General features: G+C 37.9%; 3 protein-coding genes and 1 long non-coding RNA gene across 4 annotated transcripts; 2 read left to right on the top strand and 2 right to left on the bottom strand.

Annotated features, from left to right (window-relative positions):
- The first annotated feature begins 1,558 nt into the window (after positions 1–1,558).
- Positions 1,559–7,657, top strand: LOC136246626 (uncharacterized). The gene is made up of 2 exons (XM_066038159.1): positions 1,559–2,743; positions 6,376–7,657. Exons 1-2 carry the CDS (start codon positions 1,688–1,690, stop codon positions 7,372–7,374), a joined length of 2,055 nt encoding a protein of 684 aa, XP_065894231.1. The 5' UTR covers positions 1,559–1,687; the 3' UTR covers positions 7,375–7,657.
- An 808-nt stretch (positions 7,658–8,465) lies between these two features.
- On the bottom strand, positions 8,466–9,650 carry LOC136247827 (ATP-binding cassette sub-family C member 4-like). Its single transcript, XM_066039649.1, has 7 exons — positions 9,639–9,650; positions 9,384–9,584; positions 9,168–9,323; positions 9,024–9,113; positions 8,805–8,977; positions 8,649–8,754; positions 8,466–8,599 (listed from the first exon to the last, which is right to left on the bottom strand). The coding sequence occupies exons 1-6, from the start codon at positions 9,648–9,650 to the stop codon at positions 8,682–8,684; spliced, it is 705 nt and encodes a 234-aa protein (XP_065895721.1). The 3' UTR covers positions 8,466–8,599; positions 8,649–8,681.
- A 346-nt stretch (positions 9,651–9,996) lies between these two features.
- On the top strand, positions 9,997–11,924 carry LOC136246628 (uncharacterized). Its single transcript, XR_010696698.1, has 3 exons — positions 9,997–10,251; positions 11,352–11,490; positions 11,856–11,924. It is a non-coding gene; the product is annotated as an uncharacterized lncRNA (long non-coding RNA).
- Positions 11,925–12,223: 299 nt separating this feature from the next.
- Positions 12,224–21,385, bottom strand: LOC136247828 (ATP-binding cassette sub-family C member 4-like). Its single transcript, XM_066039650.1, has 17 exons — positions 21,191–21,385; positions 20,789–20,878; positions 20,328–20,491; positions 20,154–20,279; positions 19,850–20,099; positions 19,540–19,743; positions 19,440–19,487; positions 19,293–19,387; positions 15,888–15,990; positions 15,663–15,745; positions 15,526–15,612; positions 15,376–15,472; positions 14,977–15,313; positions 12,987–13,066; positions 12,777–12,927; positions 12,478–12,708; positions 12,224–12,291 (listed from the first exon to the last, which is right to left on the bottom strand). Exons 1-17 carry the CDS (start codon positions 21,383–21,385, stop codon positions 12,224–12,226), a joined length of 2,409 nt encoding a protein of 802 aa, XP_065895722.1.
- Between the last annotated feature and the right edge of the window lie 5,540 nt (positions 21,386–26,925).

The following is a 26,925-nucleotide window of genomic DNA, read 5'->3' on the forward strand; positions in this document are numbered from 1 at the left end:
AATGATGGCCAGGATGTATGTATATAGCTAGCTCAATAATATATTTATTTATTTATTTATTTATTAATGCTTTACAGCACAAGTGCTGAAGGTCTGTAGGACACCTGGTTCTACAGCCTGCTCAAAGACTTTAGCTACTTAAGGTGTGTTTGAAAAGTTGGAGAAAGGAGAAAAAACCCATGACTGGACCTAGGTAGCCTCGAACCTGCAGCCATCCGATTTACGCTCGAACGCTTACAGGAGTCTACCAGGTGGTCAGGATGCTTTCTCCTTGTTATTTTCATGTAATTATATCCATAGGAATTCTAGAGAGTAACTCATTATCTCTAAGTACCCCAAGTAGAACCAAATGGACACTAGTTATGGCTAGAGGAATTTAAGTCATACAACCATGATTTTGATAAAGCATAATGCATGCTAAAGTTAAATCCCTTAGTTGTGTTCTCAAATCTCACCCTACAATAAACCATATACCTCTAGTAATTTTGTAGCTAATCACCTTCAAGTGTAAGTTAATACCTATAAATATATACTGTATCTTGTTTTAATGAATTCACTAAAATAAGATTACGTTAGCTCTATCACTATGCCAGTCCATTAACTAATTTTGAGGACACTTTCTAGCTACTTTACAGGGGTTGATCCAGGGGGGGGTTCCATGGAATCCCCTTTTGAAAGAGCTTCTCTTACTCGAGATACTCTAATAGAGCAGTCACAGTAGTCTTTTGAGGAGCAGTGTAGCAAGCTATGTATACAGTTATAAATAGGAAATGTAGTTGGCGAGGGCATCTATGGTGAGGGGCAGCTATTGTCAGTAGGCGATGACCTTTTTTTTTTGGTCTTCAACTTTCAGCTAGGCTGAAGTTGCAATTCCAAAGTGGAACCCCCCTTTTTAACAGTCTGGATCCACCCCTGCTTTACTACAACTATTGAATTGTTGGATGGATAGTTTTACATGATAACTATAGGTGACCAAGCCTGCAAAAACAGGGCATGTGGGCACAAACTACACCCCATCACACTACAGGTCATATCTCAGTACTGGAACATGATATTTGCATTCTGTAACTTGCATCATACCGCCAATTAAATGCTTGCTAAGTTCTAAAAATTCATTGCCATAGCCTATTGGTATAAAGAGTTATGAGTCAAGGAAGTTTGAAAAAGCAGGCAAAATTTGTTTGCCCACATGCCCTATTTTTTGCAGGCCCAGTCACATAGGATGATAACACATTCAACTTATAAGTAGCTAATTAGCTGTAACTGAATACCTGAATGATACGCAAGACATTGGGTATATGCACAAAAATAAGTAGTGAATACCTACTTTGACAAATAGTGCACGTCACTGTACATTTTAGTGACCATCACTAAGAATGTCCATTGAGTATTTGACGTTCACTATGTGCCACAGAATTACTGTGTAGTGAGAGCAGAGTGGTCAACTAGATATTGTTGAGTCTCAATCCAAAAAAGGAGTTCCAGAAACCCTAGAAACTTCCGTAAAACCACCTATATGTAAACACCTCATAATAATATAAATTATTTGTATTACTGAGCTTGCTACTTGTGTTTGTCTTAGGCACTGGAGGGTGAACACACTCAGTGATGGCAGATGTAGTCGTAGGAATGAACCAAGTGGTCTGGCCACGATAGGTTACCGAGTATACCACCCTCCTCATGACCAATGGCAGGCTATTGCAGCAGTATACTTTCTGAGATACCGTCTTTGTTAAGAAGTTGCATTATCGAAAATGTTCAACTTGCCGGGAGCCAAATCAGCAAAGGAATTAACAGCACCGTCCTGGAGGGAAAGTGGGAGGGCACAGTGGTCGCTGTTAAACAGGTTCATTTCAGTTATCTAAGCGAGCAAGAGCAAGAAATAACGCGAAGCAAATTTTTGATTGAATGTGATCGAAGTAATCGAATGCGTCACTCCAACGTCGTACGATTTTTGGGAATAGTTTACCTATCTTCTCAGGCAACAATACCAAGTGTGGTGATGGAGCGCCTCCACTGTACCCTTAACAGTTTGTTAGAGCAAAATTCCCTTCGTGTTCCTCTCGAGGTGAAAACGTCAATTCTTCACCAGATAGGGCTAGGGCTTCGTTATTTGCACTCACGTGTACCTGCCGTTGTCCGTGGAAACTTAACGAGTAAGAACATCTTAATTTCAAAGGGAATGGAAGCTAAGATCGCTGACCTGGGAACTATCCGATTTTTCGATCTTGTTCGAGCAATTGGGGCATCTGCTAATCAAGATTTCATGGCTCCTGAAATACTGGTAAATAACCCAAACATCAAATACGGAAAAGAATCTGACATATTTTCTTTCGGATGCATTATGTTACATACATTTTCCCATCAGTGGCCCAAGCCACTACTGCCGATCAAAGACAACAGCAGCTCTGAGAGTATTCAATCGGAAAAGGAGAGACGTGCCCGATACTTTAGTGCGGTCCCCAAGGAGGTTGAGGATGTGATGGTCCCACTGATTGGGAGCTGTCTGGAAAATCTTCCCTTTGACCGTCCCACTGCTGATAAAGTGTGTAACCAGCTAGAGACTCTAGAAAGCAACAGTGACCATACTTTACCAGATAACTTACTGCAGGCACAAATGATGTTACACGATGCTAAATGCCAACTAGAGAGTCAAGCTAGTATTATCCGTGAGAAAGAATCAGAGATAGAATCACTGAGATCTATATCACAGACTGCAGTTTCTCACCAATCATCTAAAAAGGTGGAGTTTAACTATGTATGTTATAGTTAAAACAGTGCCGCGTGTGTGTATATGGAAGATACAGCGTGTGTTGAGAGGCCAATACAGCACAAAGTGTTAAAAACTGTAGTTTAGATACCTGTATTTTTGTTCTCCCTGTATCAAAGGTAAAAAGAAAGTATTTATTTGGCTTCCAAGTATGCTAGTACCTGTAATGTCACATATGATATTGCTTGATGGCATGAAATTAAAGGTGCATGCAACATTTTTCATGCTGGATATTTTAGAGGCTGCACCCTTATTTCACAGTTCAATTGTTTGGTTTAAAAAAACCTCACCACCAATTTGTAGAGGCTCCAATCTACTGCTTCTAAACTGCTATAGCTTACACACCATACCATATAATCCTATAAAACTATCAATTTACTCACTATAAAACAAGGAATTTGATTATTGAGTTGCTGTTTACACAAGAGTAATCACAAAGCCATTGTATAATTTTATAGTGCAAAATCGATCTAAGTAAAACCAAACATGAAATTTCACAACCTTACAGGCTAGCCCCGTTTATAATAATAATAATACAATAAACATTCCTAACCTTATTATTATTACACTTTACAGTGACCAACACTGAAGGTCTGATAGCAACATGTGCCGCAGCCTTAGTTGAAGCCATTATCTCTAAGTCTGGTTTTCTGGCATTTGAGCAAATACGCATGCGCATACAGGCACAAGGTCACTGTTTCGAGGCAAACAAAAGTAGCAACATGCCACTCCAACCCCCTCTCCTTACTGTTTCTCTTGATTAGTAGTGCCATTATCACTTCGAAGGATCGTCTATAATAGTTATTATCGACATTCCAAAAGTACGTGATTGCATCATCTAGCCACCAGATAGTGAGCAAGAGACCAGTTTTCCCTGTTCTCATTCACTTAAGGGTGTGCCCACTACAGGATAAGTGCAAGGAATACTAAAATGCTCGACTGAAGTTACAGAGCACTTAGAATGTGATGCTATGGTTGTTTATATATCAAAACTGCCATGTGGTGGTGAGAGGGTTAACATACAATACTATGCTAAAACATATTATGGTAGTTGTGGGAAGAACTGAGATGACATTTAAAAATAGTCAAACTGAGATTATGACATTTAAAAACAGTCAAATGCATTGTTATATAGTATACTACCTTATTGTTAGGTAGGTATAAGATACACAACAGTGAGCATATACACTTGTATTACTCAAGTACTTTTGTAAAGTGTACCTTACCTATGTACTATTTGATTTCAGCCAACCATATTGCTTGTACTTTACCTCAGCACTTATAAATTAATACAATTCAGTGTACATACAAGTGCTCATGTTTTTTTTGCCTCAGTGTAGTTGATGTGAGGGGGGGAGCTGACCAGCGTATAGAATCTCTGGCAGAGGGGGTGGGAGGGACAGACCCCAGAAGCCATAGCCATTTTAACACTATCTCTAAATTTACCAGAATTGATTTAATGGTACAATTTGAACAGGGTTAATATAAACATATAGCATTTATAGGCAGTACAAAATAGCCTTTAGACACCTGGAAACATTTGGTGCAGTGGTAATACACCAACTCTCAAGGAGGAGGCAAGTAGTTTGATTTCTGCTGTAGGCAAAAAAACATTTCATCTTTAAACTACTTTTAGGAACACGTTATATGTGTGTTCTATTAGAGTATATCGATCTTTTTCATGATTTTCAGCCTAACTCCAAAAAGAAGAATTTTGGCAAGATATTATTCCAAGGGGGGGCTAGGCCTCCCCCCCCCCCCCCCCCCCCCCCCCCACACACACACACACACACACATACCTTCCCCTCTGCAGCCTATACCTTGCCTCATCCCCTGTCTTAAGTTTTGTTTTAAGGCTGACAGTTGATCTCAAGAACTCCAGTCACGATATGCCTGAATGTATGCATTTGTACATATCTATGAGTTGTGTGACACAATGAACCTTAAAGTCTAATTAAATGTGTGGGTGGCTGATAAAATATTACCAACCATTGCACTGTTATGTAACTTCAGTACTGCCTGTATTATTGACAGGTTGAAGTAGGACTCCTTTTGCTGCAGGTAGCTAGTTACAGCTGGTAATCTCGTAATTTGCAAATAGATACCCCAACAAAATTTACTGCCACTGCAAGTGAGAGTGCAACAGTTAGTCCAAACATGTAACAGCAGTTTGCAAATTATTTTGAAACTCGAATTTTTACATTGAAATCGTAGCTATTAGTTTGGACTTCCCCGTTGACTCTTTTATTGCTAATGCACATTTTGTGCAAAGAATATCCCATTTTAATATTTGTTTCATCCTTACATGTAGAAGTACACAAAAAATTTAGAATTTTCAACTAGAGTAGGGGCCATAGCACACCGATAAAAAGTACTGAAACAAGCTGGAGTAGTGCACAATATTGCATTACAGTAAACCAATAAGAAGTGTTTATCCCTACTGTGCATTTTTATTATGGCACAGTAGGGATAAACACTTCTTATTGTTGTACTGTGATTTAATATTGTGCACTTCTCCAGCTTGTTTCAGTACTTTTTATCGATGTGCTATGGTCCCTACTCTATATATAGTCAAAATTCCAAATTTTTTAATGTACTTGTTTGTTAACTTTTTTGTAAATAATTATTATGATTGGTGAACCCACGCGTACCGCATCTGAAATGGCGCTGTGCGCCCCAGCTATTATTAATTATCATCTCAAAAGTGAATACTCTTTGTTCTTAGCTATGTTCAACCCGTTACACAGCATTATGAATCAAGAACTGTTCGAAAAGCACCTCTGCAATCCACGCATACCGAAAGAAAGAAATGGTGCTGTGCACCCCAGTTATATCAATTATCATCTGAAAAGTGAAGTATCCATTGCACTTTGTTGTCTGCTGTGTTCAACCCATTACACAGCAGTACGAATCAAGAACTGTTCGAAAAGCACCTCTGCAATCAAAATAGCCACAATGAAAAATACGGATGATTTCCGTTTCGAAGGGAAGACATCACGTCCCACCGCCAAATCGACACTTTTCACTATCAGCAAAGATAATGGGACACAAAGGAGGGCACTGGTAAGTCCATGAAGAATCCATTGTACATACTGCAGGATGCCAAAAAGCACCTCTCAGACTGAAGCGATGTCGAATAGTGAAAAGATCAAGCCTGCAGCCTTAGCAATTATCAAGTTACGCTTGCCTGAAGGCATCAGTCAGCCAGTAGAACATTCTGCTAAATAATTTTTTTTTTAAATTCAATAGCAACTTGTTGAAAGCATTTTGGGTCGATCTGTAAGCTTGTTTGGGCTTAGTTTTACCTAACCAATAATTCCTCATCATCGTCTGGGAAAATTGAGGCTTGTTTTGGTGATGTTATTTCGTGAGCCACGCCTACTCCTTGGTGGTCCCTACAATAGAGTACTATTGTACTGTATGATAAACAGAGATGCAATAAAAGAAATTCAAAGAATGTGAGAACATGGCAGGTTATGCTCAGCCGGTTACAATTACGCAATTGTTCACAGCTATATTAATCGCTCATCACAATCATGTGACTATACCATAAGTTTTATATTGGGTTTGTTGCTACCATTACTGGTATTTGTAACTTTATACAGAGCAACAAAAGCAGTATTGACTTTTGGAAAAATCTCAAGTTAATGTGGCAGCAATGTACTGATCTTCCTGGAAAATTGTGGACTACATCTATTGCTGAACTTGATGGAAAAGTGTATGCAGTGGTGTATGATAATAAAGGTGGTTGGCCTTATCCCTTTGTGTATGATGTCGACAAGAAAAAATGGAGCGTACTACCAGAACTTCCCAGTCAGCATTTTAGTCTAGTATCTGTATCTAGCAGGAAACAACTTTTTGCTATTGGAGGAGTCATTATGAGTGATAATATTGTTGAGGTGACCAATAAAATGTTCCTGTGGGATGAGAAATATGGGAAATGGCTCACTCCATATCCTGACATGCCCACTGCACGGCACAGTTCTTCTTGTGTTTCCTATGGATCCGCAGTGATAGTAGCTGGTGGAGTATCAAGTTTGAATCCTCGGACTATGACAAGAGCTGTGGAGGTTCTTCGATTCACTGACACTGGCACACAGTGGAGTGTAGTTGATCAGTTACCACATGTTACACATGAAGCAGTTCCCCTAACTGTTAATGACCACTTGTACATTGCTGGAGGATACGATGGTGGTGGTACCAGTACATGTAGCATAGTGTCTGCATCTCTACCACAATTATTACAGAGTAATAACAACACTAGCAGTGGTCAAGTGTGGAACAAACTACCTGACATGCCATATTGTTCATTTGCCATCAATCATTATCAAGGTCGTCTGATCACATTTACTGGTGACCATAGAGTGGAACAACCAGACAATGATAAGTCAGTACTTCAACTATCTCCATCAGTCTATCTCTATAATCCTGATACCAAGTCCTGGGACTATGTTGACGATACACCACATGGATACTACTTGGGTAAATCAGTTCATATAAATGAGGACAAAATTCTCTTTGTAGGTGGTCTCACTGGTGTACATGATTTCAATGATGATGACATATTGACCACATGTACAGTATTGAATATCACATCACAGTAACCTGCAGCTGTGTAGTCACTTGATCACAAATACGCACATAGCGCACACGCACAGATGCCCCCTTCCCCACGTACATGTAACAAGAAAAACCCTTAAGATTTTACCTTTTAATTATTTTATCATTAGTGTGCATGCTAGTTGTAGTATTTGAATGGTGTACCTTTCATGCCATATTGTTTGTATGCAAGTGCATATACGTAGATTTAATACACATAGTTTAAACATAATCTTTTATGTCAGATCTATGGTTGTACACACTTTCATATGATAATTTCACAAATTTCTGTACTTTAATATCAATTAACTTAAGTATCAAAATGTAGCTGGAGTATATGTGACCGGATCTGTGAAAATAGGGGGGTCCATATTTTTCGTGACAGCCCTACAAAGTAGCAACAACAGAAAAATCGATTTGTACAGCAAGTATAAGGCGCTTACAAAAACGGTTGTAAGTTACCAACAGATTGAGGTACGCAGCTACAATTTCACCATCGTGTTCGCCATGAACAGGGGAATCAATTACTGGGTAAGTTTTTCCTTTACTCACTCTTCTTCACTGTATACAAAGGCGAAATTCGTGAAGAAAAATTGATCGCATACAATCGCTTCGACGTGAAGTAAACAAACGCTCATACCTTCCGTATCCTTGGGTATACTGCAACAAAACAAAGATTTTCCAACTCCTCTTGAGCAGGCGAATAAGATGATATCCAGGGTTTTATTGTTGGTCCCTTACTTCACTGCGTTCAAAAAATTTACGGAATTTTTCAATAATATACGCAAGTATTTCACCCAATGTATTAAATGCTTTATACTGTAAATTTAGGCTTGTGCGATTATGTCCTGTTTTTGCAGATCCGGACACATATATTTATTAGCAAAAAGGAGATCCAACACATTGGTCACGATCACATGTATGCTATCATCCCTATGTACTATACCACCACTAGTCTGCAAGTTAGAATAGTCTACATGGAAAATTGTAAGAGCACATTCAACCACATGTACAAAAGTAATTTAAGAATTTCACTTAGCTAAACTATTTACTCTGTTTTAATTTCTGGTACAGTGGTACCAAATCTTAATTGTTCCATGGTTGCAGTAATTTCCTAAGTCTTTCTGACTCTGTACACACTCTTTACCATACTATGAAACAATGACTGCTGCTTCTGTAGAAGATTGATAGGTATATCACAAACTCTACCACTTTACCAGAAAATAAAACCTACAAATCAACAACATCTACACTAATATTCACTATCATCCTAACCCACCAGTACTCTATCAGAGTCCATTATTGTTTCCAGTCAGTGAGCAATAGTAAGGATAGTACAATGGTTGAACTTCACGTGAATCATCTCCTGAATTATACCATCTGTTCTGCACTTAATACATATCACCATCATACAGCTCTCACTTGAGTAACTCACATTAGGTCAACATTTGCAGTTGCTTCATCAATCACAAGGATCTTGTTCCTCCTCAATAGTGCTCTTGCTAGACACATCAACTGTCGCTGACCCATACTAAAGTTAGAACCACCTTCAGACACTTGTGATTCTAATCCATTCTCCAAATTATTTATCACTTCCTTCAGTCGTACCTGAATGCAGTAATTAATTACAACTTTTTATATCATCTTGTCAAACCTCTTCAAGTGCATCCCATAGTTGGTGATCTTCTAGTTCGTTAAATGGGTCCAAGTTATACCTCACAGATCCACTGAACAGTACTGGGTCCTGTATACTACACACATTAGTCTAAATCTCACTACAATATACATAACACATCACCTGAGGAATAATTGATATCTTTTTACGAAGATCATGTAGTCCTATGTCTGTTATTTGTATTCCATCAATTTCAAACACTCCTTCTGGTTCTGCTAATCTGAGCAATGCTGACAACAATGAAGACTTGCCAGCTCCAGTCCTACCCACAATACCAACCTAATAATAATGTATATATACACAGAACTTGTAACAGTAATAATATTAAAGGTTGCCAACCTTTTCACATGATTCAATTCTGATAGATATTGATTTCAGCACATAGGGATAGTCAGTGACATATTTAAATTTAGTGTTGTGAAGTTCAATAACTCCTTTGTCTGGCCATTCAAGAGGAGGAGTTTTGTCATGTGGAATAGTTTCCAGTTCCGCTTCACTTTCTAGTTTACTATAAGCCATGACTCTCTCCACTGACACCATCTATAGTATAAAATACTTATTTTGATGATGTTTAATTATGCAGGACAATCTCACTAGACTCTCCATATCAGCACTAATGCGGACTCCAAATTGAAACATGCTAGCTAAAGTAATTGAATATACTAGTGTAAGACCAACAAGGCCTGGATCAAGACCTATGTAAATAGAATATTAAAAATGGAATAACATGCACCTAGATTAAAATTACTGTATAATAACCATAATAATAATAATTTTAATATGAATAAGAAACTTAATGTTGTTAGGTAGTTTTACAAACAGCAAAGCTAAACTATAAGAAATTTAGTGTTTTTAAAGTGTGTACTATATAATTTAAACCATGCAAGATAATTATACAACCAAGTACTAGGAATAATACGAAACGCGGTTAAAATTACGTCATAAATAATTAAATAATTAATAATTAATGTTTGAGAAAACTACGAGGCCTAGAGACATGAACTAACCGGGGATAGATTCGCCTGTGAATGAAGGCACAAACGTATAATCGTCGCTCCTGTTTGTGCTGATGACTTGACCATACGTGTAATTCTATATAACGCCCAGTACCACACCCTTGCTTAATTACTTACATATTGCGCGAAGAAGATTAGTGATGCCCGTGCAGGAGAGCCAGAAGCCACTTGTGTAAACAAGAAGATTACAAGTAAGTTTTTATGTTTGTAACATCTCAAGTCTCCATGCCATCTGCCAGTGGATTCATTCACGTAAATAAACAATACAAGAAAACATTAAACTGACATATGCCACGCTCTTTACAATAAGCTTACAGTTACATATAAAATACAAGTAAACAATTTTGTCTTGTGCAGCTGGCATGGCGAACTTTCTTTGTGTTGGTGTCAGGCAATTCAATACGTGCTTAATCTTTTTTGCCTTCACCTGGCGTAGCTACTAGGCTCTAGTGGCTTGGCTGTCTTCCTTTATCTGGTTCATCTGGCTTGCATACGCCTACAGCATTGTGTAGCTATCTCCTGAAAGTTGTGTATGCATAACTATAGTGTGTCACCCATCACTGTGCCATTGCTACATCACTGATAAACCTTACTTAGCTCTAGTTGATGTTGATGTGCATTGCTGTATATTGGTTAATAATTTTTATCTGCATGGTGATTTTGCCTATAATGTATTGCTGCATACAATACTGCAATAATGTATAGTTCTCTCCTGTATGTTTTGTATACATAATTACATATACTGTGTACACATCACTGTGCCATTACCATACACACCAATGATGTACTGGCACTTAGCTACTGGTGGTCTTTAGTTACAATGCCACTATTGTGTTGTATCTGTCACTACTGTGACATATTGAGTTGATTTGGGGATAATGCATTCACCACCTAATAGCCTCACCGGGGGCTGTCACGTTGGTGTATGTACTTGGTTGTATGTGACGCGGTCCTAGATAAAATCATAATAATAATAACACCAGCAAAATGAAGTAATGCAAGTAGGAATAATAAGAAGTGCTTAAACAAGGAGGATCGAAATACAAGTCTAATTCTTTAGCCCATATATGTAACCAGCATATCTATTAAAGTGGGGTCAAGTTCGGGCTTCAACTAATCACACACTTTTTGTTGTAATGATCTCTGTTAGCTTGTAAAATTTCTACTGTTTCCTTGTTATTTCTGCTTTACAGACCAGCTCTGAAGGTCTGACAGCAACTTGTGTTGTGCTGATCAAGTTACCTAACCTAATAACCAGAACTGGAGACTTTAATTATTACTTATCCTATAGGTATTAATAAGGTGAAACAGAAAATGGGTCAAAGACAGACTCACTACTACCACAGGATTTGAACTGCAAGTCACCCAATGTCTGGTCAGGTGCCACACTCAGTCTCCTCCAGGAGGATAATTCATCACTACAATATACAGTATGTGACCGGATTTGTAAAAAGGGGTCTTCCACACACATCCAATTTATGAACTTTGACGATTCATAATTTGAGAGTGAAAAAAGTTATTGACTTGAAATTTGGTTCACTGTGAGCACCAATATAGGTTAATGGATGGAGAAATTTTCAGGTTTGTATCATCCTTGAACACCAAGTTATAGTCTCCAAGTTCATAGAATTGGATGTGTGTGGAAGACCCCTTTTCGCAGTGAACTTACTGCAAACATATGAGACTAGAATTGTACAACAAAACACACAACCCAATATTAATTACTATCGTTACTAATAACCAGCATACAAAGCCATTTCTTGTGGTTTTCAACCATTTTTTGCCTGTTGCACAGCCCTACACATGGAGAACGATAATTATGTGAAGCTATCCTATAACCAATTTGCTACTTTGACTGTTGAAGGTAGGAGACATACATGTATAGTGTAAGGATTATCAGTTTCTGTCATATTAGAAACCAGTAGCCATTGGTGCACTAGCTACCATGAATTTACATTATTGTGTTGTCAGTGAAAATAAATAGGACACAAAGGAGGCGAAAGGTAAGTCCATGATGCTGTTAATAGTACAATACTGAGGTATGCTAAAAGGCACCTCTGTCAGCTGCAGGCTGTAGTAACAGTGAAAAATCAAACCCATAAATATATATTATGTAACCTTAGCCATTATTGGGTTATGTTTAGGTGTCAGTCAGGTAGTGAGTCAGTCATGATCAGCTGCAGGTAGTGAGTCAGTCAGCGAGTCAATCAGCCAGTCACCAAGTAGAAAATCTATATTTTGTATGTAGCAAATTATTGGAAGCGTTTCAGGTCACAATGAAGCACATTTCAGCTTGACCAATACTGCCAAGGCACTGTGAAGTATTGTAACTATGGTACCTGGTCTATATATTTTCGAGGAAAAGTGTAACGTTTCTATACTAGTAACTACTATTATATTATGATACAGCTGCTTACTGTCAGCTAAAGGAATAGCACTGAATGTTACTATAGCAAGAAATATTGCACTGATGAGGTCAATCCTCATCCCAAACCATCGATTTGTAGCAATATACAAGTACCATCCCTTGGTATGTTCATCAAGGTAACAGTGGAGGTCTTTAGAAAACTTCTCTTCCTCCTTGTAAGCCCTAATAGTAGAGAGGCCTTGAATAGTGGATGAAATGTGTGAGTATAGTGGACTACGAGCTGTAATGGAATAAAAGTAGTTTACAGTTAAATGTACAAGAATACATGCAATTGTTACAATTGATTACCAAGTGTCTCCAGTCTTTTTATGTGTCTTGAGGTGTGTAAGAAGAACCATCGAAACACAAACAGCATCACAACAATGATGGTAGCAGGGATAAACAACCAACAGTTGGCTACACATGCTGCTATTGTGATGGCAAAGAACCTTAAAAACAACTGCAAGAGAAAATTAACAAATTACATGTTATATGCCACTCCATAATGAGTTAACTAACAGTGAGTACTTGAAGAAATCGAACTGGCAGTAAATCATCCATAAATCCAATGTCTTTAGAAAATCTGTTTAGCACACGTCCTAATAGAGAAAATATTCATAGAAAATGTAATAAAATTACATGACAATATAATCTCACCAAGGCCACACATTGAAAAGTTAGGAACTGTATGGCCTGTGCATCAGGAAACTAGCTAAAACAAACAGGAGGACCTTAAAACAAGCTTTTTTTAGTACTGCAGCAATGTAGACTTAAATCTATGCCCTCAAGATTCCATATTTCCTAAATTGTTTTGTGGCAGGGATATAATATAGTAAGGGTTTTTAAGTCATGCTGCATGCACATAATTTATTGGTATCTCTGAATATACTGTCTTTCCATTACTTTTAGGGTTGAGATACTGAACCTACTGCTTTGAAGAGATTATTTTTATGATTAATTGTTTAGCAATTGACAACAAGCCATTTGGTGCACAGAGGTAGTCAAGTTAACCAAAAAGCATGATAAATAACTTTTACCAAAGGGACTTGAGTCGATATTCACTGCTGCTATGTCTGTAACTGGTCTTGATATCACTCTCTGTATACATATTAGTTCAGAGATTTTCATACAAAATACAGTCAAACTTGCATTCCAACCACCATGTCATCTAGCCTGGTAATGCATTACAATATTGTTGCACACAGAATACAACTGTTATGCTGGAGCAAAACATTACTATGATCACACAGCCACACATCAAGACCAGCTCACTTGTGGCATATAAAGTCTATAATACAAGTATTATGATCTCTTGCAATTGGTGGCAAACCCAAAAGGCAAAAAAAAAAAAAAAAAAAAAAAAAGCAGGACACACGTGAAGTAGTCATGCACAATGCAGCCATACCACATTCTAAGGCCCATAACCATTCATTCATCTGCCAAAGAGTCCCAATATCTGTTTTACATATACAGACTTACACAGATTCTAGGCCTGCAAATCAGGAACCACCACCAGAGTGGTATATATACAGTATCAAAGTCAACAAATGTAGGAAAAAGAACAGTGTTAAAATAACAGTAAACCATTCTCATTGCTAATCAGAATGAACAATCCGTTATATTTTAATTTCAAGTTGTAGACAATCATAGACTCACGTTGGTATGTATATATGGTGCACACAGTTCATAAACAAACTTCATTGCCATTATACCGGCCAGCAACCTACCAACTGGGTTAGTGTCAAAAAATAATACTGGTGCCCTCAAGATAGCTCTAAACATCTTCTTATGTAAGTGACGTGATGTAGCAATACAAATCAGAAAACAAAGCACTGATCTTGTCATGACAAGAGAAAATGATCCTAGTACAATTCCACCATACGTAGATACCAATCCTTTGGTTAATAGACAAATCATATGAATCTCTCTCTGATGAATTGTCACTGTCTACAGCACATGAATCACCTCCACCAGTCCTAATACAGTAACAACCAACCATTGTCAAGTGGTGGATATACAGTAGACATTAAAAAGGGTGGGTTCCACTCAAAATGCCCACATAGCTAGCCGACCAGCTACTAGCTGCAGCATACATATTTAAGTTACAATGAGCAAAATGTCAATAAAATTCTTGGGAGCCACAAACCCTAAACCTGTCACTATTGCCTTACCAGTTGGACAACTACCAGTCTGCTACTACTGTATTAACCAGTCTGCTACTACTGTATTAACCAGTCTGCTACTACTGTATTAACCTATAGCAACTTTACAACCTACAAGGAGCTTTCATCGTAATACGTACCTCAGCTATTAAGAAAATAAATACAAAAGTAAGCAGAAACAGATTTCCTGCTCCTTCTCGTAGATACATATAATATGTTTTGTTAGAAATGGTTCCACAAGCTCTCTCTTCCTCCGGTAGAATGTTAAGTTTGTTCTACAGCATAAGAAGATACTGTGCAGTGTTTTGCAATCATATATATATGCACCACTTTAGAGTGTTTAGTACTAACATCATCAGGTATGGACATCAAAGAGAAAATGGAAGGTATTGAGCATAGTGACACCACATCTATCACTGGATTAAACTGGTGATCATACTGTAAGTATTTTGATCTAACACATCTTCTTGTCTTCTCCACTGGTAACAGTTGTGCATGATTTGACTTTCTCTCGGGTTCTTCATCTGTTTCTTCTGTTACATCATCACACTCCTCTACTACAATATCTGGCAATACTAAATCTGCTGATTTTCTTTTATCCTCTACATCATCAAAATATAGTTTAGTAGGGTCAACACCACTTGAAGTTAACTCCTCATAATTTCCATATCCTTGTACACAGCCCTGCTTAACCAAATAACAAGTTAATAACAATATCTTTACAATGTCTAACTCAACACACAAACCTCCTTCAGAACTAGAATACGATCTGCATGTTCAGTATATTTTAACTGATGGGTCACTAAAATCACCAACGTATCAGCTAATGCTCCACATATACACCTTAATAATCATAACACCACAACATCTACAATCTATAGACATGCATTATATACCTATCAAACAGGTGTCTACTCACTGCAGCATCTACTGCACTCAGAGGATCATCCAACAACATGATATCACTGTCTCTATACACAGCCCTACACACAACACATATACTATCTCTGCTTCTCACATGGTCTACACACACCTGGCAAGGTTCACTCTAGCCTTTTGACCGCCACTAAGGTTCACTCCTCGTTCTCCTATTAAAGTCTCATCACCAAATGGCATCTAATCAATGTCCTAAAGTTGATGTTATATTTCTACATGAGATGAAATACATTCATACATACTTAACAAGGCAACAGCACTCCACTACTCTGCTATACCAAGCTTCATCATAACTTTGCCCAAACAAAATATTTCCTTTTACTGTTCCAGAAAATATCCATGGGTCCTGACTAGCATAAGATATACTACCCTCAATGTCTACTGATCCATCCAATGCCTCTAGTTCTCTCAGTACAGTGTAGATACTGCAGTATTGATGACTATAGTAGTAGTAAAGTATATCTAATCCAAAACAGCCAAGCTGTAAAAAAAACAGTGCGGCCCTCAAAAAGGCTATGGTGAAAAAAGATGTGAAATCCAAGGTGGCGGCCAAAAAATGGCTGTGATGGTAGATTAATGGTAAAAATTTTAATAACGACAATTCAGGTGAATTTTTGTGCCGCTTGGTCTTGGCAAAAAAATTCACCTAAATTGCCGTTATTAAAATTTTTACCATTAATCTACCATCACAGCCATTTCTTGGCCGCCACCTTGGATTTCACATCTTTTTTCACCATAGCCTTTTTGAGGGCCGCACTGTTTTTTTACAGCTTGGCTGTTTTGGATTAGATTTCATTTCTTTTTGTATTTCTATACCCCAAAGCCGGCCATAGTGGCTTTGGGACTTATTTAACCTGACTTTTTTTCTTTACCACAGGAAGAAGAAAAGATGAAGCAGACGTACTTTAAATATTTCTGATTTTATCAGTAAATGTACAAATTATATATATTTATAATACATATATTTATTACAGAACTCTCCATGGTGGTTTCTTTGTAACTGAACACTCTACAAGGTGACTTCTTCTTGCTGCTCTCTCTACAGGGTGAATTGTTTGTAGCTGAATAATCTACAAGGTAACTTTTTCTAGCTGATCTCTCTATAGGGTGATTTGTTTGTAGCTGAACTATCTACAAGGTAACTTCTTCTAGATGATCTCTCTACAGGGTAATTTGTTTGTAGCTGAATTCTGTGCAGGTGATGTGTTTGCAGCTGAGCTCTTTACAGAATGGTTTCTTTGTAGCTGAACTCTCTACAAGGTAACTTCTTCTAACTGGTCTTTCTACAGGGCAATTTGTTTGTGGCTGAATTTTCTACAGGGTGATTTCTTTGAAGCTGAACTCTCTACATGGTGGTTTCTTTGTAACTGAACTCTCTACAAGGTAATTTCTTCTAGCTGATCTCTCTACAGGGAGATTTGTTTGTAGCTGAACTCTCTACAGGTGATTTGTTTGCAGCTGAACTCTCTACATGATGGTTTCTTTGTAGCTGAACTCTCCACAAGGTAACTTCTTCTAGCTGATCTCTCTACAGAGAGATTTGTTTGTAGCAAAACTCTCTACAGGTGATTTCTTTGCAGCTGAATTCTCTACATGGTGGTTTCTTTGTAGCTGAACTCTCTACAGGTGATTTGTTTGCAGCTGAACTCTCTACATGATGGATTCTTTGTAGCTGAACTCTCCACAAGGTAACTTCTTCTAGCTGATCTTTCTACTGGGTGATTTGTTTGTAGCTGAACTCTCTACAAGGAAACTTCTTCGAGCTGATCTTTCTACAGGGAGATTTGTTTGTAGCTGAACTCTCTACAGGTGATTGTTTGCAGCTGAACTCTCTACATGATGGTTTCTTTGTAGCTGAACTCTCTACAAGGTGACTTCTTCTAGCTGATCTTTCTACAGGGAAATTTGTTTGTAGCTGAACTCTCTACAGGTGATTTGTTTGCAGCTGAACTCTCTACATGATGGTTTCTTTGTAGCTGAACTATCCACAAGGTAACTTCTTCTAGCTGATCTTTCTACATGGTGATTTGTTTGTAGCTGAACTCTCTACAAGGAAACTTCTTCTAGCTGATCTCTCTACAAAGAGATTTGTTTGTAGCCAAACTCTCTACAGGTGATTGCTTTGCAGCTGAACTCTCTACATGGTGGTTTCTTTGTAGCTGAACTCTCTACAAGGTAATTTCTTCTAGCTGATCTCTCTACAGGGAGTTTTGTTTGTAGCTGAACTCTCTACATGATGGTTTCTCTGTAGCTGATCTCTCTATAAGGTAACTTCTTTTAGCTGATGTCTCTACAAGGTCACTAGTTTGTAGCTGAACTCTCTACATGATGGTTTCTTTGTAACTGAAGTCTCTACAAGGTGACTTCTTCTAGCTGATTTTTCTAGAGGGTGATTTGTTTGTAGCTGAACTCTCTACAAGGAAACTTCTTCTAGCTGATCTCTCTACAGGGAGATTTGTTTGTAGCTGAACTCTCTACATGATGGTTTCTTTGTAGCTGAACTATATACAAGGTAATTTCTTCTATTGATCTCTCTACAGGGCGATTTGTTTGTAACTGAACTCTCTACATGGTAGTTTCTTTGTAGCTGAACTCTACAAGGTGATTTCTTCTAGCTGAACTATCTCTTTTCATATAGTTGCATGAACTCCCTACAAGGTAACTTCTTTTAGCTGATCTCTCTACAGTGTGAATTGTTTGTAGCTGATCTCTCTACAGGGTGACTTGTTTGTAGCTGATCTCTATACAGGTTACTTGTTTCTTGCTGATCTCTTGAATTCTCTTCAGGATGACTGCTCTATTAGGGTGACTGCTCTATTAGAGTATCTCGATCTCGCACTTGCTGCACCAAGTTGGATTTCGTGTTATAACTCTGTGGCTTTAAGTCTGATTCTTCTACGCCATTGAAGAGCCTTTCTAAGATGATTGCTCCATCTATACAGCGATTTTCAAAGCATTACCCCAAGCGGTTTATCTGGTAGGCGTGGCAAGTATAGTAGTTTTTATTAGCTAATCTCGATTGCGTAATTGTTACACACTGTTGGTTTTTTCGTTGTATCTTCCTGGTTTGTAGCTCGATTTCTTTCAAACCACAAAAGGTTTGAGGTTCAATAGTTAACCTATCCACCCACCAATTTGCAGCTTCTTCCCATACGCGGTTTACCCTGTAGGCGTGACAACATATTGGTGTTATTTTTCGTAAATAATCGCTCATAACTCTTTTGCTGTTTATCGTATTCCAGCCAAAGTTGGTACAGTGATGCGCCGTTTTACCCCCCTTCAGTGTGCCAAATTTCAAGGCAATCGGATATTGCGTTCGCGTTTTATAGCAGTTTTTGTAAGTGTGCGAAAAGAGGAAGAAAAATAAGAAAAAAACAACAACGAAGAAACTAAGCCAATTTTCGAAGTCGCATATCTCGGGAACGCTTGAAGCGATTTCGCTCAAATTTGGAATGTGGAGTACTGAAGGTGGAGGGAATGTCCACAGCAAAACTCGTCTTGTTTCATCAAGGCATCACAGAGCTACGGAGGTGCGAAAATTGCGTTTTCTTTCTTCCTGTCAATATACTCACGGGTGTTGCGCGCCGGCTTCTTGGGCCGCACGACACACTACCGTGTGTCTTGATATACGGATCATTTAGAGTAGTCAACTAGTATTTAGCTATGTATAATATAATCTTTCATAACTAGAACATTACCTTTTCTTTTGTGTGTGGGCAGGACGCACAAAAGAAAGGCACTGATCTGGCTACGCAAGACTATTAGCAGACAACACACCTTTCCTGATCCTACTGGACCAACTACTGCCAGTAACCTGATTGACTATATCATCACATTTTTTAGTCTCACTTTGTTAACCAACAAAACACCTCACCTGGTCTACACTAAATTTGATGTCTTTTAAAACAACTTTCTTTTTATCCTACAAACATACATATATGCACACATGAAGATATTGTATTATGTTAGCTAACATGTGTCCAGGATGCTGTTAGATTATTGACTATGATCCTGGGAGGTACTCCAATGGACAATAATCCATGCACAGTGACTTCTTCATTGACTAACTTAAGAGGAGGCATCACATTAAGGGAACCTGCTCTACTAGTTGTCTTTACTGGGCCACTATCTGTATGACCAGATATTGTATCACCAAGCTCTGGTAGTAATAGTAGTTTCTGTAATATCACAAGCAGTAGTAAAGACTCTTAAAAACTACGCCATCTAATTTGGATGAATACTACTAAATGTTGAACAGATGTAATTACGTATCATGTTACTGACCTGTATCCGTTGTATAGCTACTTTCATTTCTGATAAACTTAACAAGAAATCTAAAAAGTAATTTACAAAGTACTGACTTGAAAATGTCATCAGTGAAATAAACGTGAAAACTTTCTTTGCAGTTAGGATATTTCCAGCACCAGCATATGTGGAAAATGTTGTAAAGTTGAGAATATTGATGGAGACAAAATAGACTGCTATGTTACATGCTCGCACCATGCTGGCTTTTGTGATTAACTTGCTTTCTTTCCTTAAAAAGGAAAATTTACTATCGTACAGTACATACACAAGCTAAAGTACTAACTTTCTGATCTTCTTTACATATTCATGAAATGCCCACTCCCAGGCATACATCTTGATCAATCTCATACCACTGATGATCTCATTCATCACTCTCACTCTCTTGTCTGTCACTTTAGCTGACTCCAATCTATGACAAATTACAGTGGCACAATTTACATCATTTGAACAAACACACCTCCATCTGGCATATAATTGTGTTAAAGCATACTGGAGTAGAGCCTGAAGTAGCAACAATACCATAGCAACCAAAGAACTTGGTCCCACTTCTCTCCATAGCAAGTATATAACAATGGGCAGGAACACTGGAATAATCCAAAATTCATGAATGTGGTAGAAAGCCTGTATGGAAAGAATAAATTGCATAGTCACATTCTGCATAGCTTTATACAGCCATAAAAATCATTGCTACATCAACTTTCTACATAATGTAGCTGTGGTTAAAATATGTACATAAACTGGCCTAATAATTTCACCATTATACCCATGATTACATGCACAATGTGTACTTTGTGGGGCATGTAGTAAATGATAATTACATAGTATTGATACATGTGACACATACTACATTTTTAAGTCTAAGGTTTACTGATTATGTTTGGATCAAGATGCTATAGCAACACCCATTATGTTGTTTACCACTTCAAAGCGATGGACATCATTAGAAGTGAGATTTACAATATGTCCAATGGATAACTGTCCAATGGTGGAATGGCTGAGCTTCAAAATCTGTGATGAAAATGTAGCTCCACATTTACAATAAGATGACATAATAATGTGACCAGGCCTGCAAAAATAGGGCATTTGGGCACAAACTACACCATGCCACACTTTCAGTCATATCTCACTACTGAAATGACACATTTGGATTCTGTAACTTGTATCATATAGCCAATTAAATGTTTAATAAGGTCTGAAATTGCACGGCCATAGCATGTTGCCATGAAATGTTAATAGTCATGAACATTTAAAAAGTAAGCAATTTTTATGTGCCCACATGCTCTATTTTTGCAGGCCCAGTTACATATATGCACAACATACCTTATGATAAATAGCATCTGTAGCAATAATTCTCACTTGCATACCATAGTTTAAGGCTGTATGGTAGCCCCATGCATGTGTCACAATTGCACAAATCATTGCGAGGATTAATCCAACAGCATACAAATAAGCATCTCTGGTAGTATCTTCGATTTCCTCCTGTTTGGATGTAATCATATCATTTTCACTGTTCATATTTCTAAGTAAAGTCAGTTCATCTTCCAGCAATCTCTTCATACAAAAGTACTGTGACAAGTATCCCACAAGAATGCTTTGACCGATTAGACAGCTAAGCTGTAAATATCAATGCAAAAATTTTAATCAACTTTACCCAGTACCTCAAACTGAGTTTAAATGCAGTAGGATAATATGTACATTTGGATGAGACAATGAGTTGAAGAGATTATAATAGATACATCTTACAAACATTCTGTTTAGCATGCATACTATCTATTATTGTAGTAATTGATCAACAACAGAATGAGAGGCTGAGGTGATGAGTACTAGATAGCCGAGCGGGCAGAATTTAAATAGTTTCTTTTGAAATAATTACAACCATATGCCATAACATAGAATTTCTTCATATCACAGTATGGTTTCAGCTGGAGAGAATAATCATTGTTCCCTGTTTGCATTAACATGAAAATACAGTTGGTCTGGTGTGAACTGCTTTGCTTGCAGGTACAAATCAGAGTTATATTAAGTACCTAAGTAACTTGAATGTCTACCTTCATAACAAAACAAATGATGCATTTACACATGTGATTATTAAATTGGTGGGGAGAGTGTCTAAAAACACTTCTACAAGTTCACCTTTGATCATAACACCTCTCTACTGATGATACAGTAGGTGATGATCGGTGGTGATAAGGTCAAGCTTTTGTTCTAAGAGAAACCTGAGGTGTTACTTACAGCAGTGAGTTTGTTGAATGTACTTCAGTTGTAGACACACACCCCCCCCCCCCCCCCCCCCCCCCATAACTCTTGAAAATACCAACTCCATATTTAGTCAGCATTGAAACTACTAGTTCCAAATACTCCCCAAGACCAAGACAAAAATGGACCACAAATCTATAAATGTGACCGGGCCTGCGAAAATAGGGCATGTGGGCACAAACTACAGTCCATCACTTTACAGGTAATATCTCTGTACTGGAACAGCATATTTGCATTCTGTAACTTGCATCATAAAGCCAATTAACCACTTACTAAGAGCTGAAAAGTGCATTTCCATAGCATAATGGTATAAAAAGTTATGAGTGATGAAACTTTGAAAACGTAGGCCCCTATTTTCGCAGGCCCAGTCACAAATGATCCCAATACTGGGACCTGTGGTCTGTTTTTTGTCTCAGTCTAAATGTAGGTAGTATCTAGTTCCAATACTGACATAAATACAGGCAATATAGTGCATTAGGTAAAACAAGCCTTTATTAAGCAATAAAACATTTCAAGTCATCATGCAGTACACTAAGCACAGGAGTAATACTGACCAACATGGTATAATCATACAACAATGACGTAAACTGCATTAGTGTAAACATGTGACATACACTGTAGAATAATTGCATGTACAGGTGTTAACCAACTCACCGCTGCACCATACATCACACCTTGAAATACAAACATCCACCGGACACAGTGAAAAATAGCGAGCCAAAGACGAGGCTCATGGCCGTTTTTTTGTGTGTTTCAGTTCATAAATCCAATGCCTGTAACTATAGGGAAAGTGATCTATTCAGCTACTGTTATTGACTATAAGTAGTCATACACTCTTGGTCATACCCATATATTATGCCACAACACTATAAGTGACCAAGTCTGACAAAACCAGTCTTACAGCCTGAAAATACATACATTGGTGTATCTCCTTTTCTGTAAAAGCTGTAAAATTCACATAAGTAGTAAAAATATTACTTATAGTTATCATGTTCAGAGGGAATGTTACTAGACCACAAACTTGATGGACTATAAGATAAGACTTCTTTTGCAAGACTGGGTCACATTTATGCAGTCTAAAACTGAAATATCAAACATCAACTTCATATCCATCAAAATAAACAACATAGAGTAGCTGAGTGCAAACATTTTGCCTTGTCATCTTATTATTATATATATATAATTATATAATAAACTCTATTCCCATAATTTACTGTATGCATGTAAGAGACCAGTACGGGTACTACATTAATGCCTATACTGAGATAGTGTTACTATATCATTTCAGTTTATACATTAGTAATAGAATACATGTACAATGACCAAGATTTTCAAATTATACTTTACACACTTTTGGTGATATTGAGCCCACAAGTGCCAGTGGTGGGTCTAGGTGGGTTTATTGGAAACCATGCAGTGACAGAAGAATTATCAAAGAAGTTGATGTGAGGTGGGATGACCAGAATATAGAATCTCTGGCAGCAGGGGCTGTGGCCCCCAGAAGCTGTTACTATTTTAGGTTTCATGATGTCTCAAAGTTCACCAGAATTGATTTTTTGAAACATTTCAACTAAAACACCAACATTTTACTCAAAAGTACTTAAAACAGGATGTTTGCAGTTAATAAAAAACTCTTTTGGCAAAGGATTTAGCTGTTCATTACAAAGTTAATAAACATACAACATTTATAAGCAGTACAAAACAGCCTTTAGACACTTAATTGGTACGGTCACTATTTTTGCTGTGTTAGGAATGTGTTAACAAGTTATAATCAATAATATACAGGTGATATCAAAAAGATTGCAGAGCAAATGCCTTTGTATGACTACTCAGTTCCCTTGCAGTTACCACAAGTGGGAGTGTACTCAGTGTTGTGCTTCTTGCATGAGCACCTTAGTATACTGCAGTCAGTCTGGCAGTTGCATCTGATCACCTGTAGCAGATGTTCAGGAGCAGGAGCTTCGAGGTAGCAATGTTTGAAGTGGCACAAGCCCCTCTTCACACTTCTGCCAACCCCAGTCTCTGAGATAAAGTTCTGCAGCTGATCCTTCCATTTTTGAACTTGAAGGTACACGCGAAGGCTGTGGTACTTTGCTGCTGCTGAAGTTGGTGGTAAGGATTGTGGTTTTACGTGGGATGTTTTTAAAACCTCCTTTTCACAGAACCGGAGGGAATCTATAGTGTATCAGTTAACATTCCATTGTAGAATTGTAGAATAGTACTAGAGCTTTCTCTCCTGCATCTGTGTGAGATTTCTCTCCTTCTTCTCTCCTGCATCTATCTGTTGGTGGTAATGATTATGGTTTATTTGGAATGTTTTTAAAGCCACCTTTTCACAGAACCGTTTATGTCAGACGGAATCTAGTGTGTCAGTTAACATTCCATTGTAGACTAGTATAGAGCTTTCTCTCCTGCATCTATCACATCATGTGTGGAGGCTGAATCAGAATGGAACACCTTTGCCTGCTCATGGAACATACTGCTTGCTTTGAACTTGCAAAATTGCTAAGGGATGTCTCCTTTCCAATCCCACAGAGATGTGATGTTGTGTCACACCCAAGAATAGCATGGATGAAGAGGATGCTGTTGCAGATGTCTTGACCAAGCTTTTCTTTTGTGGCTCTGATGCTCTAGATGCAAAGCTTTTTTGCATTTTCTTTGGCTCAGGATGAAAGAAGAGGTCAAGACTGCATGGTTACAGAGCAGAGCAATGAGGTCAGTCTCTTCACTAACTAGTACAGTGGTACTGGTGATGGCAGATTGAACAGCCTTCTGATCAATCAACAGATCAGTATCTCCTGGTGCATGGTAAGTTTTGCAGCTGCTCTTCTCCAATCAGCATGAAAATAATTTGCTGCTTATTCTTTTGGTTGGCCAAAAACTAGTCCTTCTTCATTCTGGTGGTCATGTTAGCAGCAACCATCACAGTTGCACCAGCCTTTCCTTTTGGCCGCCTCTGATGTGTCATATCTTTTGTGTTCATATTTTCATAGCCATCAAATACAATTATGGCATCCTTGTACTTTCTTGCTACATATTCTGTGTACTGGTGGCAGATATCTCCATGTGTAGAACCACCAGACCATGCATGGGATGCATTGTAGAAGTACCCCACCATCCAGGACATACTGAATGCCATCATCTGGGATATCTGCTAGGACACCACTTTCACAAATCTTCTATATTGCATCAGCAAGTGCTGGCTTGTCTGCTTCATGGAGCAAAAGAAAGTAATCAATGAGAGCAGGTGGATAGCTGCACAGCTCATGCTTGAAGGCTAACTCCAGATCATCTGATGATTGCATGACAGTAGTAAGTCTCCAAAAGAGGAGCAGTAAATCAATCCGAATCCCTCCAAAGATGACCAAAGATAACCAAAAATTTTCCTCCTCAGATGACCGAAGTACAGGTCTGCCATTGCTTGATGTGCTTAACATTGGCTCCTCTTGGTTGTTGTCTTGCTATTTGCTGTGGGTTACAGTATTTGTGGTGACATTGCTGATGTACTACATCTCCAGGCATAGTATGAATGCTATTGTTCCTGGCAATACTGACCTCATTGATGGTTGAACTACCCTTTGCTGTTAGAGTAGAAGATGGGATACCTGTGTCTGCAGAAGTCTTGCAAATGGCACACAATACAGATCGTACATCCATTGTTGAAAGAAGAATTGAGAATATTTAAGTGAGCTGGAACACTGAATGATCAACTTTCCTTTATCTAAAGGTCCCTAGTTCATTCCTGGGTTTCAGCACCTAATGTCAAGATTGAAAAAGTTTGCCCTGGTTCAAGCCTTGTTCAGATAGTTAGTAAGTACTCTTCTCTTGTTATCACCAGCATTAAAAAACACTACAACTACTCTGCCATATATACCATACAACCATGCAATGTTGGGCCTGATTATTCTCATTGGTAGATGCAATATTTCACCCTTCTACAACATAACTTTTCTCCTGCTGGTTGAAAGCTCTCAAGCTCACTCTACTACCCTGTATGCATGCAAAAATATGCACAAAGGCATTACTACAGTAGTTACAGTTGCAAAACATGCACAAAGCAAGAGTCCATAATATATATATTTATATATATATTATGTACTCTTGGTACAAAGAATAAACAAAATTGAGGATATATTTGATTATAACTCGTTAACACATTTTCGTAAGGTGATAATTTTTGTACCAAAAGATGTTTTTATGAGAGCATTTTAATGGTATAAAAAGCTTTGATATAATAAGTATCCTAACTAAGATATGACCATAAACACGTACTGTAAAAGCATCAAACCATAAAGGTGCAAAAAAGTGGATTTGTATTTCAGTGATTTTCACACTTTTCCCCTGTCAGGATTCCTCAGGACGTTTTTCTGTCATTGAGGACATAATAAGGAAACAAAATCTGTTGAGTTTGCTTTTGTTGCAATTAGTGTGAGGTTGACTCAATATTCTTGGTAAAATGCCTGTACTAAATCCTTCTTCTGTGAGACAAATTGACTTGGTAAGCAATTCTATCCTACACGGTCTAATGGCTGAAACAATAATTTTGCTGAATGTATAACTAACACAAGCAGAACAGTATACTAACAAGAAATTATGCCTGGTGGGTAACTTCCTAGCTGTTAGTGATCACGTCACATGTACATACCATCTCAGCTTTATCATTACATGATTTTCCTTGTGATCTTTACCATAAAGCTGATTATTAAAATTATTATTAGTTTAATGGATATACAAACATACTGATAGAGGTTTAGGCACTAGGTGTTTGTCCATATCCTGTGTCCTACAGACCTTCAGCA

This window comes from Dysidea avara, chromosome 2 (genome assembly GCF_963678975.1).
Source record: "Dysidea avara chromosome 2, odDysAvar1.4, whole genome shotgun sequence".
NCBI lineage: Eukaryota > Metazoa > Porifera > Demospongiae > Dictyoceratida > Dysideidae > Dysidea > Dysidea avara.